We start from the raw sequence: 14,641 nt of genomic DNA, 5'->3' as shown, positions 1-14,641 counted from the left end.
TTTTCAAGTGAACAAAAAATAAATATGTAAGATATGACCTTTTAAAAATATACATATACCATTCATAGTACCTAACTTTTGAATAATTACTTGCACTTGACAATGTTTTAAGTGTTTTACATATATTAACTTATTTAAGTATCACAATAACCTGTTATCATTATAGTCATTTTACCTATAAGGAAACTGAGACTCCAAATAAATAACTTGCCCAATGCTGCTTAGGTAATTAGTGGCGAATAAACTTGTGCTTTTAACATCTATATTTTACTGACTCTGTGTAAATAAATACTTATGCATTCAAAAAATAATGAAAGGAGATATATAAAAATGTTAGGTGGTAAAATATAGGAGGAATTTTTATGTGCTTTCTGTGTTTTCTCTATTTTCTAAATTTTACAACATGATTATGCACTGCTTTTGTAATCAGGAAAACACCCATGTTAATAAGATGTAGTAATTTTTATATTACTGAAATAATAACCATCTCCGTGGCAGCTTGTATTAGTCTTTCATTTCACTTCCACAAAGTCTGTTCATTGGGATGAGGGGGTGGGGTTAAAAGAAAGATGTCACCATTTCAACACTTAGTGCTCAAGTCTTTTCATTCATGAAACATTTTCTAACTATGTACCAAGTGAGAGGCATTATGCCAAGTATTAAGGATATGAAATTGGCTAAGGCATAGTGTAGTGAGATGAACACATACAGAGAAAGTATGGCTGGTGAGGGGAGGGGGCGGAGAAGAGACATACAGTGTGATTTGTGCACTAAGAGAATATAAGCAAAGTATATGAGTATAAGGAAGAGGATGATTAAATCCCCTGGGGGAGAAGTAATGATCAAAGAGGGCTTTGGTGATATTTAGCCAGGTCTTAAAGAGGACTGAAGGGCATTTCAGATAGAGGGAGCATAGTAAGAAGACATGGATGTACAAAAGGGCATGGTGGGTTTGGGAAGAGTAGAAAGTTTTAAGTGTCTGGAAGTTAGGTTATAAAGAGGAGAAAGTTGTACAGTTAGTCTGGTAATGCAGGTGGCAAGAGCCTTGTATATTCAGCTAAAACATTCAACCACATGAATTATGGGGAACCACTGGAGATCGATATCCTGGGGAAAAGATTAAGCTCAACTTTCAGAAATTTAATTCTGGCAATTAAACTGGCAATTAGTGTGAAAGATAAAGCAAAGCAGAATAGATCAGAGGCAAAGACTCGTTTGTGACAGCCTCAGTCTGAATAGAACCCATAAAGTTTCTTTTAATATCTGACAACTTTTGAAGACCAACACTTTTGTTTTTAATACAGAAATATGTACTAAATATATACAAGTCAATGAAGTAAATTCCAGTTTCCTTATGTATAAAACAAAGAAAGCTGGACTAGATGCCCTCCATGACTCTCCTGGCAGCATATACCTCCAACACCTAAGAACAGGCCACCATTTCGTCCTTAACCTTTTCACTGTGTTAATTCATTTCAAGTTTGTTCTCTAAAATGTGTCAAAAATAATTACAGTATGTATCTTTTTAAGCAAATACAGTTAAGGTGCTACATTTTATTAAAGTAAATGATTACTTTAAAGTATAAAAATTTCCTATTGTTATTCATTCTTGAAAAACACAAAAATATAGAAAAATGTACATCTGCTTTCCTAAACTTCCTTTCTGGAACACTGAGCTCGTGGGGTAAAGTCAAACACCACAGTCAGTGGCATGGAAATATCATTCAACCATAGATGAATGTTGCAGTGAAAAGGTTAATATTTGACTTTAAGCAGAACTATAGAAAAAGTTCTCCTCAATTGTGAAACAATGGGTACTGAATAGTATTTTTATAATGTGCTAACTTTCTCAGAAAATCTCTTTTCTACTGAACAATGTCCTACTCCACAGGTATAATCACTGAGGTAATATGGGGGAGTGAAGGAAGTGTTGTTTGGGATAACTTTTCTGTACTTCGAAGAGTCGAGCAGAAAATTCCAAACATTTATCTCTACAGGGGCATATACAGAGATATCATTTGCATCTTAAAAGTTACAATTTAAAAAAAGAACACCTGAGTACATACTATTTCATTTATCCCGCTGAGTTTGCCTGAAGTAAGCTTTGGTCTGGAAGCAGGCCGTGGAGGTGGGACAATGGTGCCTACAGAGAGAGGAGTTGTGGGCCTGGCTGGTAGGGGAAAAGAAAATGTGAAGAGAATCATTAGTATGCAGCAATCCTTACATAAAGACATTCTATTATAGAGGAACTGTTAGGATTCAAAGCTCATTTTTCAGGAGTTTTTAAAAAAATGTAAGTATAGATATTTGGTGAAATAGTGGGAACCTATCAATCAAATAGGTTTTTTTTTTGAAGCTACCAATATTATTCCTGGAAAGAAAAATCATTAAATTTTCAATAAAACTGACAAATTGTATTCCTGTTTCAATTATTTATACATATAAGAATTAAATCTGATAAATTAGCTGGTATAAATGTACAATTTAATGCCTAAGGTCTTTAGTTTATTGCCCATACATCTACTTTACAGACAGTAAAGGAAGAGTGAGACTTTGAAACACCTTCAGAATAACATGAACTCTAAATAAAACACTTACCTTTACTGTAATTTGACTTTTAAGTTAAATAACACTGTAACATTTTTGTGATAATTAAAAGTATTACAAATATCTTTACTAAAAACATTTCCCTAAATCACTCTTATTTTTGTTAAGTGTGAAAATAATATCTTAACTTTCCCTAAATCCTATGTAAATTTAGTATTCACTATTTTTCAACACCATTTGCAAATTTTGAAATTTTATAAATCAGAAATACTAACCTCGGTATTCCTAACTAAAAATAAATCTCGTGTGGTAGAAATTAATGAATGGAATGCAAGTGTACATCATCAGAAGTCACAAATGTATTAGCATAATCAAAGCAAGAGTAAAGAATGGAAGTACATATTTAAATCATCTTTAAATAATTTTTAAATGCCTTTGGTACATTCTAAAAGATGGACCTATAATTCAGAGAGACTGAGGAATATAATATTGATGGGGAGAAATATATTTCAGTAAGTTCCGTTAAGTTTACAGATGTACAAAGATAAAAATACACGAATGGGCCTAAGTATATACATGAGGAAACCAACAGAAAAGCTGAGGACCCTTGGTCAGCAATGGAGGAATGGAGGACCATGAAGGTGTAGGAAGGTAGTCAATAGGAGTGAAAGTAAATGACATGGGGGTTATGAAACCATTTAGAAATCATATTATATGAAGGGATCAAAGATGAAAGCAGAGTTTAGGTTGCTTGCAGAAAACAGTAGAAAGCTGGCAATAAATCTAGTTTCTTAGGCTGCTGCCTTTGTCCAGTCAGCATGCGTTCTTGCATGCTGCACTCCTACCTCGAGCTGTACATTGGAAGAAATGGGCACCAACCTAAGGACCACAACACTTCCCTGTGCTATGCATGACATATTTAAAGATATGTTCATTATCAATAAAACCAGCACTGACCAATACTCAAATTATTTCAAATGTGTGAGAGAGCTTAATATAATAGAGACATTTACACCTGAAACCTCATTACTGATCAAGTGGCATGTCCAAATGGCGTTTAGATTGACTCGAAACAAAACCTAGAAGTATTAAGTCAGCTCCTTCAAACAATCATAAATTGCCTTTTGAGGAAAGGCAATAACACAACAGTAACACCACTGTTTACAAATGAATCTAATAATTATAAATTAACAATAAATTTATATATTATAAATGAATCCACCTGAATATGTCAATTAGGTGCTGCTTCTAGAAGTCTCTGAAGGGCATTACCACAATTGTTTACAAACTTAAGTGTCTTAGTTGTGTTTTTTTTGGTAGTGGTGGTAATGGTACTGATGATAGAGCTCATTGCCAAGAAATGTGTATTAGACGCAGTATTCCAAGGAATAGAAAGTGACCTGTAAAGTATAAAAATATAGGAGATAAGACCTAATCTAGATCTAGCCTGTGACATTACCTAAGAGGAATAGACAGACAATGCACGTTTCCCACACCATTCTTTATCTGAACAATGACAGATACTAATATAAAATCCAGAAGCAATGATGACGATGCAGAAGAAAAATCAGCAGCATTGTCAGCTTCTTCTGTCAGTAATTTTCAGGCCATGATATTATCGCAAAGATGACTTTGATCCTCAGAGATTCTGCTGTTGGAAGATCTCTCCTCCAAAGCATCAGGAAACCTGAAGGTATTTTCAGCTTTCCAATACAATCTCTGGAATGCTGTCTGAGCTCCACGGAAGAGATGAACTTGTAACAAGTTCATCAATAAAGGAAATGCACTGACTTCGCAACCATGAAGCAAAACAAAACTTATGTGTGTTCACTGTTACAGCAGGACAGCATAGAGGGGGTTAATGGAAAAGTCTAGTGATGGGCTTTTTGACCTAGAATCTGACCTGGTTTCAAGTAAAGATTCAATTATCATACACCCAGACAAATCAGTGGGAGAGAAAGCAGAGTTCCTAGTCTGCTCTTTAAGGTCAGCTGAAAAAAAGAAAAACTGAAAACTAAAAGCAACAGGAAATTTCTAGAACTAAAATATAAATCTCTATAGCCAAACAGTTATCTTGTTTCAGGTTAATATTATTTTAATTACGCAAAACTAGAAAAATTTAATAATATGTGGAACAAGGGCATGAACTCAAACTTTATATTAACTGAGGAAAATAAGTATGAGCATAACAAACTTTAAACACATATGAGTAAAATTAAAGTTCCAAAAACACATAAAGCCAGAGTCATTCCTGTTTTCTCAGAGAGCAAAAGTTAACTCTCACAGTCTGTAAGGGTCTAACAGTCTATAAGGTGTTCAAGTGATGGTGCTGTGTATATGTGTTATTCAACAAAGTTCCTGACTGGTGATAAAACTGTCATAGGAAGTAATATGCACTAAATCAGTGTTGGAGTTAATATAAGAAAACCAGCCTGATTAAATTTAAATATATATAAATGTTTATTTATAGTCTACGTGGTAGAAGAAGCAACTGAAACTACTTCTGTGCCAAGCTCTAAGCATCATTTTCAAACATATACCAAAGCTGGAAGGCTTAACATACCAGTTATTAACCGATTGGTTGGAATTATTTTCTTATTTTTTTTTTTAGCTAAGATGAGGTCACCAATGAATTAAGATTTTGAAAGGATAAAAGAGAGTAGGGACTAATCTGACAACGTGGACCTCGCTAAAATATGAAAATGGGTACGTGAGGAGGAGATGTTAGGATGGGAAAGAAGTGCATTACAGTAAGAGGTGGAAGAAAATTTAAGACAAAATACTTATTTCACAATTTCACTTAGGGCCAGTCTAACAAAACAGAAGAATCACAATAATATATTCATCATTTTGATCAATAATTCTGTTCAAGGGAAGACTTAATAATAATCACTGTATAACAATAATTATCTCTTCAACATCACTAATATTCTTTGAAGGGCAAAATAATTTATGACATTATTTTTCAGACTATATAGGAAGGTTAAAAATACATACCAAAGTGAATTTAAAAACTAGCAAAAGGTTAATAAATGTTTTATTACATCCTAGCTACTAAACATCAAATGACCACTGAATAAAAATGTATCACTTTTTACCTGAAATTGTAAGTGATAAGAGTGAAACATTCTTTAAACAGGTAGCAAGAGGAAAAGAGAGAACTTTTTTGAAAAGGAAGAGACTGTGCTAAAGGAAATGAGAAACAAAGAGCAGAGTTAACAAATACTACTAAAGCCTGTGAAACCAAAGTGAAAATTTTTATTAAAAATTTGAAACAATAATTCATAAAAGACTATTAACAAAATTGAAAAACACTGCTCAGTATCCTCTTCATTCTAAATACAAAACACCACCTGACATTCTTACTAAACAAAAAAAAACAACTTCTATTTTTCTTGTACGGTTACTTTCCTTATACCATCTATTAGTAAGGTTAGTTTGATAAAACTAAATAGTCACCAGTGCCCATTGAGAAAGGTTATAATGAAAACTTCAGAATATGTTCAAGTACCTATTGACTGTTTCTTGCTGTTTTACAAGTATTAGGTACAGATAATCTTCCCTTCAAAAGTCCAAATTGTTTTAGGTTAAGGTTGCCTAAAATCCAATTAAAATTTCTTTTTAAAATATTAGTTTCTAAACAGTGTAACTTTAAATACTAGTGTTTATTTTATTATTAATAGTAAAATGTTTCAACAAGGCTTATTCTTTTGTAAATCTGCTAGAGTGCGAAAGATTTTAGAATTAGTTAGATCCAGGTTTGAATTTATTCTTAATCATTTCCTAGTTATATGATCTTAGAAAAGTTCCTGATTGTCTCTGAGCTTTACTTTTTTCACCTATAAAATTGGGACAATAAAAATAACTTCATGGCAGTTAATGAGGTGAAATTAAATAACATGTGCGGAGCTCCGAGCAGAGTGGCATAGCAGGAAACTTGATCAATTAAAGTTCTTTCTCCATCATTCCAGCACTTCCTTAACCCCAAATACTATATAGTATTTCTGAAATCCCAGGGGAGAAGCTTAAAGATAAAGTGATTTTATTTTCTTGCTTTGAACAAGCATGGTTTTATTAAACATGCATTTTTGATCCCTGCTTTGGTTGCTGGCAAATGGGATTTTATATTATGAAGAAAAGAGAAATTTAATATATTCTTGCCAAAACAACTGCAAAGCATGCAAGTCCTTTCAGATATTGCTTGGGAAGTGCTAAAACCTTTTTGGAAAGCAGTTTGATAATAAGTATCAATGAGCATATCTTGTGACTCATAAATCTTATATTGATAAATTATAAGAATATTATGAGATGTGCACAAAATTTGTTATATTCATGGATGTTCGTAATGCTAGAAAATTAGATGCAACTTAAATATTCATCAAGAAACGACTGGCTACATTAATGCGCATCTTATATTGATAAATTATTATAAGAATATTATGAAATGTGCACAAAATTTGTTATATTCATGGATGTTCATAATGCTAGAAAATTAGATGCAACTTAAATATTCAAGAAAGGACTGGCTACATTAATGCACATCTATGCAGCTGAATTTTATATATAAACAATAAGAATTATTTGGGCATCAATATGGGAATGATGCCAAGAAGTAAATACATAAATGAAAAAAGTTGATGTTTGATAAATTTTTATTGTGTAAGCCATAGGATCTTTAAGCTAAGTTAACAAAACCACTATAAAATCACTTTTATCTGGAAATATGAACTGAGCACAAGTTAAGTACAACACACAAGTGATGAACAAATCAATTAGGAAAAAGTAACGACTGCATTCTTCAGTTTAAAAACTATATATGTAGATATATATTTACCTGATGATGATGATGAAGCTAGTGAAGCTGAAGCTGAATCAAGAGATGGTCCAAACAGGGGGTCCCAAGCTAGTAAATCACTGGTCCCTTTCCTACCATAAGTTTTAAAAAACAAGGATTTCAACAAAGGAATATTTTATTAGTATAAAAATCTAGTCACTTATTATTTCAGAGAATTGTTAATAGCTCAATATATATGATTCAAAAGTTGGATATTCTACCAGTGGAATATATGAAGAAAGAACAAATTCATTAAACCAGTATTTGTTAACTGCTATAAGCAGAATCTTGTGGCAGGGGAGAGTAGAGAAGATTAATTCCCCCTGATGGCACCTTACTTATACTCTTTAACAATTGCAGGGTCTGTCAGAATGGAAACAATGATTTCAGCTTTACAAATGAAGGAAAGCAGCACAGGGTCTTTAAATGAGCTGCCTAAGGACACACAGCTACTTAATTCTACAACACAATCAGTGCTGCTCATTCAGACATAACCCCCAGTCTTGGACAGAAAACGTTTTTCAGAAAATTTTTATGAGTTTATTTGAGCAAAACTGAGGACATATGCAGGACAGCAAGATCTCGAATGCTCCCCAGGAAATTTCTTAAGTGATATGAAATCAGATAGAAATTTTATAAGGTTATACTTATTTTCTAAGATAAAGAAAAAGGGTAAAGGATTTCTTTTAGAAAAGTACTTCTCAAGTGCAGAAGTAAGCCGACCAACTTGATACAAACTTCAAAGATCAGATCACCGCCATAGATCATGCATGGGAAGGAGATCTCCCTGAGCAATCCAGTGCCTCAGCCACTGAGGTACTCTGGTGAATTATTTGGGTCATTCATATATGTCTTTTTATGAGAGATACCCAAGACTATGGGCAAAATCATCAAGAGCATCAACATTCTACTTTCAAAAACTCAGCATGCTGCATCACCAAAGGTTTTCTTCCACTGACCTCTTGGAACTCACTGCACTGGTTACTCTCTGGATTCAACTCCTGGCTCTTTAATACAAACTTTTATATGAATGTTTCTCTTTTTCATTTTAGTCACAACCCCTTTAAGATACCTAATTTCTAGGATCCTGAAGCACCTGACCTTTGCCACCCCTCCTTTTTTTTTAAAATTAGCTTTACTGAGGTCTGATTATAAAAATTGTATACATTTCAGGTGTAACAGTGTGATTAATCCCCATTAAAAGAACATTCTGATTTATCAAACTGCCACTATTTTGAAAATATGTTTTCAAAATCTTAGCAAACAGGCCCACTATATAATAAAAATGTTACAATTATCTATAAACACATATCTAGTACCTCAACATTCATCTACATGGATGAACACTACACTTTGTATAATAAAGCAAGCCTAGATTCACAATTGCATAAATGATTCCTAAAAACAACGTTTTAAAACACTAAAAAACTTATCTTTAAAAATGATAAATCAAATGAATACCACCCTATTGCTCAATTAGTGCCTAGCTTCAAAAGTATCAAATTTTAAACTATCCGTTTATTATTTAATTATCCATTAATTAAGCCTACTTTTACTCATGCAAAAAAAAAAACATGAAAAGAAAGTATTCATATTCATAGATGCTGAAGTGAAAAAGGACCCATGCAACATTGGCTTAAAATATTTTTTCTTTTAAAAAGTCTAAAACAATAGGACAAAGTCTAGAAAACAGGACAAATGATACTTAAAATATAAACATAGCAGGGAGGGAAGAATAAAAAGGTGGAGGACATAAGATTTTTAGGGCAGTGAAATTATTCTTTATGATACTATAATGGTGGACACATCATTATATCCATTTGTCAAAACCAAATGTAAACCATGGATTTTAGGTGATAATGATGTGTCAATGTAGGTGCATCAATTGAAACAAAAGTACTACTCTGGTAAGGGAGGCTGAGCATTTATGTGGGGCAGAGAGCATATCTAAAAACTCGGTATCCTCCACTCAATTTTGCTGTGAACCTAAAATTGCTCTAAAAAATTAAATAGTTTTTAAAAATTTTAAACGTGGAACTTACTCAGTGGATGTAGCAGATGGCTTTGACTTTGTTAACTCTTCACCTAATTAAAAAATTAAAATATTATGGAAAAAAATCATAATTAGAGTAATAAATATTTTAAAGAATGTATAGAGAAATACACACACATCTCATTACTATAAACAATTTAAAAATTCTGGAATTAATAACATAAATATAAACAATTATGAAAAGAAAAATAAGCCTTTAAGAAGTTTTCTATTATGCTTAAGAATATTAAAATAATAGCTGAATTTCTGCTAAATCTTTAACATTTTTGGTGAAAAATGACTTAAATCAACTTATATTTATTAAAATAAAATTGCTGTTCAGAGGAGTAAAATGGGTTATAACTTTAAAAATTAGAACAAATGTTTAATACTTATGTATCACTCAATAATTTTAACTAATGAATCATTAAAGCATTTTTAAAGTTCTAAGAATATTAGCGTTTATTGACTAAAAATAGCAACTCTTAAAGGACATCCTATTTTTAAAAAATTAAAACTTTTCTAACAACCTGGAGCAACAGTATCTATAAGATAAGATAGTCTGTTTTGCTACCTTGTGCATTTGCAACATGAATCATTTCATAAGCAACTAGGACACAGGGGAGCAGCATCAGTAATGTAAAAGTCATGTTGGTTCATAAGCAATTTTCCCTGTATCACCACAAGCACGTTTCCCTTAATGTTTTACATCATCAAGCAATAGCTGATGAATGCAAAATCCATCAACATGGGTAAATGCAGGAAACGATGAGGAATACCACACTATATCTGATGCCCATTCACACTGCACTGTCCCATTTGGCTCAGTTTGGCATTTGTTCTGTCTCAAAGAGCTTAAGGTGCTGTTCTTCACCTTTTTGCATTTTGCCCTCATCTCCATAAATTGGTAGTCTCCCTTTATCCTCATTTTCCTCACATCCTCGGTTATCAAGCTATTCATCATTTCTTTTTAAAAGTAAAATCTTACTTCAGTTTGGCATTTATTATGAATTTAACAGGTCTTTTAAATTGAGCTAGAGTATTTTGGATTGATGTTAAAGTTTTTATTAAGCACTGTGTTTGCAAAATTGCATAGCTTTTCAGTAGACTGCCTCAATTCTCTTTTTGCTACAACCCTTGTTATTGTAATGCATGATTCTGCGCAAGGTGTTAATACCCCAAAAACGTTTTTAATATCATTAAATTGCTATACTAAAAACCATATAATAGAAATTGCAATTGTGATATGACTTAAAAATAGGTAAACCAAAACATAACTCAACTTATAAAATACCTTCCGGCTCATGAGATAGAGACAGTTTGACATTTTTAATCAGAAGCTACTCTGGCTTGGCTGATTTCTGAAAAATGTTGTAGCCATTTAAGGCATATCTCAATGTTAAAAGAAATAATGTAAATAACTTATCTTCTGTTACACAGTAAATATCCTTTTAAGCCTGTCAGTTAAGACTCATGATGATAAAATACTATTATTTCTGTAACTACATATATAAGGCTACAAGCTTAACAAATTGCCTGATAAATTTTAAGAGACGTAAAACAATCAACTTAAATGTCAAACTTACTAGATGAATTCTGATTCAGCTGCACCTAAAACAGAAATGCAAACACTAAGTGTCATTAAATAATAATTTAATTTGGTAATAAAATATTTAGTAAAATGTTAATACTGGGAAACTAATTTTAAACTGCTTTTAGTGTATCTGCTCAATTGTAAACTCTATTTACATAAAAAAATATACAGAAAACACTTTCAGTACTTTTTGTTTTATAGTAAAGAATAATAATATATGTACCTTTAACATTACATTCAATAAAATGTTTTTAAATATTAAATTAATATCTAAAGCAACTTACTATGACTTGATAATTTAAAAAATTTAACAGAAATGTTTTGAAAATCAATGTTCAAACATTACAATGATTTTTTTTTAACTCAGGTAAAAATATAAAATCTTGCACTTACTGGGCTGTGTCTCTAGTAGCATATGGAAGGAAAAAAAAGACTGTTAATTTTAGAATTTAAAAATTTTATGATTATTTTCTGAGCATGAAATTAATACATATCCACTTTTTTAACAAACAGAAAAGAAAGAAGAGCACAAAAGAGAAACTTTAAAACTATCAATGACCTCACGCCCCAGAGATAAATGCTTAACATTTTGCTATATTCCTCTAGGATTTTCTTTATTTACATACATACTATTTTAAATTAGTTATGCTCCTAGACAATAAAATTTTTCATGGCTTCACAACTTTCTACTTCATATATATACCATAATTTAATCTTGACGTTAGTCTTAATGTTAACTAGTAATGGTAGAATAAAACCTCAAACTCAGAAATCTGTCTTTATGGTGGAAAAATACTTCTAAAATTAAATTCTAAAAGTGCATGACTAGGAGAAAACTTTTATCCAAACAAATACATATAGACTATTTAAAATATATAATTAAGTAATAATAATAACTGTAAGAACTTTTATTCTCCATTATCAAGGGGAACAGTTTTATTATCAATTATGATGGTACATATATACTAAATGTCATTCTAAGACATGCTTTTTACCCCATAGTTTAACTTTTTTTTTTTTAATTGGGGAATATTGGGGAACTGTGTGTTTCTCCAGGGCCCATCAGCTCTAAGTCATTGTCCAATCTAATTGTGGAGGGCGCAGCTCACTGGCCCATGTGGGAATCGAACCAGCAACCCTGTAGTTCAGAGCTCGCACTCTATCTGAGCCATCCAGCTGCCCCAACACTTTTGAATTTAGAATGTGACATCAATGGAAAGATGTATTATGATTCTTTTCCTCCCTCAAAAGCAACTAAGTATGGTATTTTAGAACTAAGGAATTTATCACTATCACTAAGAATTCTTATCTTTGCCTTTCCTTCTACAAAAAATATGGAAAAACAAATGTTATAAAGACCAAAAAAAATGCAAAGATATAATTTAATCTTCAAATCATTTTTAAGGAATTCCTTTTTTACATATAGTTCACAAAACATGAACAAAAACTTTAAAATAAGATAAGGAAAAGATTAATACTGCCAGTTCACCAAATTCTGCCTGAGATATACAGTACTATTTATAAAATACAACTGGTGAAAATAGTGGATTTTCTACTTTTTGGTTCCTTTGTAAAATACTTTCAAAAAAAAGCAAAACTAAGCCACACTCACAAGTTCATTTGCCTATATAAAAACTATAAACTATATACCTCAATAAAGCTGAATAAAAAGAAAATATTATAAATTAAATGTTTCCTCATATAACATGCTTAACTATTGCTAAGTGATGTTTTAATTTTGATTATTCCTAAAATTAGCCAGAGGCAGGTAGATGAGGTTTTAAGAAAAAATGAAGACGCCTACATAAGGAGTACGAACTTGCTCATTTCATTACTTACAGATATTGCTGGGGACAGCGTTATATTTCCTATAGATACTTTTAATTCATCCAAGGAAGCCATTGTGTGATGTGAGTTATTTGGATGCATAGGTTTGATTTCTATCCGATACTTCTTTGGTTCTTCATCTTCAGAATCAGAATCACTAGATGAGTAGAAATGGTTCTCTTTGGTATGTGAGTATCAGTTAAAAAATTTAGTTTTTAAAATATTTGAATGCATAACAAGTTTTTCACACATTTATAAAAAAGAACAAAAACCTTTAAGAGATAATATGGTTTTATCAGAAATGTAACAACTTTTATTAATAAAAACATGTCAAATGAATATGGAGTCATATTTTATTATAATTACAAATTTGAAGACTGTTTATTAAATAGATTACTGTGTTTTAACAGTCTACTTATATGCCAACATAACCCATAAGAATATCCAGATGATAAAAGGATATCATTCTGATTTGCTTCTGGTTTTATACTATAGCCTTCTTCATCTACATCAGGAATGTTCTATGGAAAGAAGAAAAAAACTTTACTGTAATGATGGCTCCAGCTACAAAAAATATTAGAGATTAACAAAATAGATTGGACTATTACTGAGGCGCTGTATCATTTATCAACTATCAACAGGTTAATAAAATTATAATACTGTGGAGAAATTACATCTTTTAATTTATTCACTTCAAATCACACTCCATGTTTCAGATGTCTGAAATAGAAAAGTACTGCAAAATGAAACAGGAGAAACACTTAAAGGAAGAGAACAAGTGTTCGGGTAGAAATGACAGCAGTTCTGTGGATAACTAAACTTTCACCCTGATTTTCAAGTAAAGAAATAAAAGCACAAGAATGTGTGTGTTTAGGGAAGGGAGGCAATGAAATCAGAGGACTGACAGCTTAAGTAAATGGAAATATATATCAAAAATATAGAACAGAAAATAGAAATAAAAGGCTACCAAAAAAAATTTAAAACTACATTAAAATACTACTACGTCTTATTCACGAGACTGGCAAAAATTCAAAAGATACCCTCTGCTAGAAAAGCTGTGGGGAAATGTACTTTTATACTTGCTGGCATAAATACAAAACACTGCAGGTCTTCAAACAAGGTTGTTTTTGTTTTAACACTGATGAGATGCCACAGAAACTTCTGTTTATATCAATTAGCCTATGGTAAAATTGGTTTCTTTATATACAGGGAATGCCAAAAAAATGTATACACATGACTTCATTTTTTGTTATCGGTATGTATTCATCTTTTGTTATCAGTATGTATATATTGAGTATTACAATTTTAATGCTGTTTTTTCCTTTCTTAAAATGTGTATACGTATTTTTGGCACCCTCTGTAGTTTCACTTAAAGTTGTAGAACCTATCGACGAGATTAAGTGAGGATTTACCATAGTATAATCCCTACAGAGAGAAATTTAACAATATCTAACAAAAGTATGTATGTGTTCACTGTTCCACCCAGGAATTCCATTTCAAGGAATTTACCCCAAAGACACACCCCCAACAATGTAAAAATATATACGATAAAGGTATTCATCAAAGATTATCTATAACTCAAAATTATTGGAAAGCACCTAACTATCCAAACATAGTTGAATAAAATATGGTACACAAACAAAACAAAGTACTAGACAGCTATTTAAAAAAAAGAGAAAGGTTTCTATGAACAGATATGAAGTGACATCCAAGAAATACTAACTGAAAAAAGTACAAAAGAATATATATAGTACATTTTAAGTAAGAAGGAAAAATATAAGAACATAGATATCTGCTAATCTTTATA

General features: G+C 31.6%; 1 protein-coding gene across 1 annotated transcript in view; it reads right to left on the bottom strand.

Moving 5' to 3' along the window:
• FCHO2 (FCH and mu domain containing endocytic adaptor 2) overlaps positions 1-14,641 on the bottom strand; it is a 106,735-nt gene that overhangs the window by 22,520 nt on the left and 69,574 nt on the right. The window contains exons 12-18 of the mRNA XM_088796565.1: positions 13,298-13,355; positions 12,847-13,022; positions 11,401-11,412; positions 11,000-11,024; positions 9,424-9,466; positions 7,382-7,473; positions 2,067-2,170 (exon numbers count right to left, since the gene is read on the bottom strand). Coding sequence (XP_088652691.1) covers positions 2,067-2,170; positions 7,382-7,473; positions 9,424-9,466; positions 11,000-11,024; positions 11,401-11,412; positions 12,847-13,022; positions 13,298-13,355 — 510 coding nt within the window. The remainder of the gene's footprint in view (positions 1-2,066; positions 2,171-7,381; positions 7,474-9,423; positions 9,467-10,999; positions 11,025-11,400; positions 11,413-12,846; positions 13,023-13,297; positions 13,356-14,641) is intronic.

The sequence above is a fragment of the Rhinolophus sinicus genome, chromosome 3, assembly GCF_057876585.1.
Source record: "Rhinolophus sinicus isolate RSI-liver-muscle chromosome 3, RSI-T2T, whole genome shotgun sequence".
Taxonomy (NCBI): Eukaryota; Metazoa; Chordata; class Mammalia; order Chiroptera; family Rhinolophidae; genus Rhinolophus; species Rhinolophus sinicus.
The sequence above is the reverse complement of the archived record's forward strand: the minus strand, read 5'-3'. Positions and strand labels throughout refer to the sequence as shown.